We start from the raw sequence: 1421 nt of genomic DNA on the forward strand, positions 1-1421 counted from the left end.
GAAGGCGGGGAGGGCAGGGGGAGGTGACGTGAGCGCTGGGGTTTGAGCAGCAGGAGAGGACGAGCCGTCGGGTTCTGACAGAACGAGGAGTGGTTTCAGAGGAGGACGACCCGGTGCTGTCCTCTGGAGGAAGAGACGCTGGTGGGACGCGGCTGGACGCAGAGGTACCTGGGAATGTATCGGTCTGGGCTGGAGGGGCTGCCGTGTGACCTGAGGTGGTCTGCAGGCGTTCCCCCCGGGGCCGAGCTGAGGCATGACGTCCACCCTGCGTACAGTGCCCACAGTTGGAGCCTCCACCCGGGCCGGCACAGACGCTTTTAACCTCACCTTAGCTGGACTGGAGCAGTCAGGACGGGGAGGGGGGCACGGCCTCTCCTTTACCTGCTGTRCACACAGTGGTCTGCTGGGGGGGCTTCTTAAAACGGCAGCTTTACTCTCCGTCGACTTTGCTGTTGCAGCGAGCTGTGGACCATCTGGGAGGTTACTGATGAGGTTACTGAGGTGCTCCACGTCCAGCTGGACTCCCTCCGGTTTTGGGTTTGTCTGGACCGGGGTCTTCCTGGTGGGACGCAGCGGTGTGTTGGGGTTCAACAGAGGCTTTTTCACCTCTGGAGGCCTGACCTGTTGTTTGGTAAGAGCTAACTGACTCTTAACGTATTTGGCCTTGTCTGCCTCCAGTCTCTCCACAGCGCTCTGCCTCGGCAGGCCTGCCGCCGCCGCCGCGGTCCTCCGGTAAAAGTCTGGTCCCACCGGCCCCTTAGGCCTCAAACGTGGAGGTGAAGCTCTCACAGCAGCCTGCGCCGGCTGCCTGAGAGGCTGCTGCAGCGTCTCCACAGGCATCCTGTCAGCTGGCAGTGCTACCTGTACGTCACAGTTGTCCTTTAGCCACCTGGGAGTGGGAGTCAGAGTGAACTTGTTGCATTCTTGAAAAGGTGGGACCTCAGCGGCTCAGCTGAACTCGAGCTCCTTGACATTTGAACTTCCTGTGGAACACACAAAAAAAAAAAATCAGTCAGCCGAGCAAAAGAAGATAAATTACCGTTCAGTCAATAAAAACATCTTAAAGGCACTTTAGTCGTCTACAAATGGCACAAAGACGCCCATTCACACTCCCACATKTACTCGGCTCCAGCCAGCGGCTCCCCAGACACGTTCCCCGTCTTCCAAGTTCACGGGCTGCCAGCGCCGAGTCTGGTCGGAACAATTTCTTCACCGTCATCCATCTTCCTCGCAGACAAACGCACAATGAAGCCGACACTTGGCTTGCAGTTAGCAGAGAGGCAGTGAAAAGGGTGGAGGAGATGTTTGAGGGGGTGATGGGAGGAGGAGGTCCAGAACAGCTGTCAGTGGACCTTTGTGTGGAGACGGATCACACACACACACACACACACACACACACACACACACACACACACACACAC

The 1421-nt window shown here is 57.8% G+C and overlaps 1 protein-coding gene across 1 annotated transcript in view; it reads right to left on the reverse strand.

Annotated features, from left to right (window-relative positions):
• LOC106527706 (protein FAM110A) overlaps positions 1-1421 on the reverse strand; it is a 3880-nt gene that overhangs the window by 778 nt on the left and 1681 nt on the right. Inside the window, exon 2 of the mRNA XM_014022687.1 lies at positions 7-983. Within this exon, the coding sequence (XP_013878141.1) occupies positions 7-840 (834 nt within the window). The 5' untranslated portion in view covers positions 841-983. The remainder of the gene's footprint in view (positions 1-6; positions 984-1421) is intronic.

Source organism: Austrofundulus limnaeus, unplaced genomic scaffold, assembly GCF_001266775.1.
Source record: "Austrofundulus limnaeus strain Quisiro unplaced genomic scaffold, Austrofundulus_limnaeus-1.0 Scaffold339, whole genome shotgun sequence".
Classification (NCBI taxonomy): domain Eukaryota; kingdom Metazoa; phylum Chordata; class Actinopteri; order Cyprinodontiformes; family Rivulidae; genus Austrofundulus; species Austrofundulus limnaeus.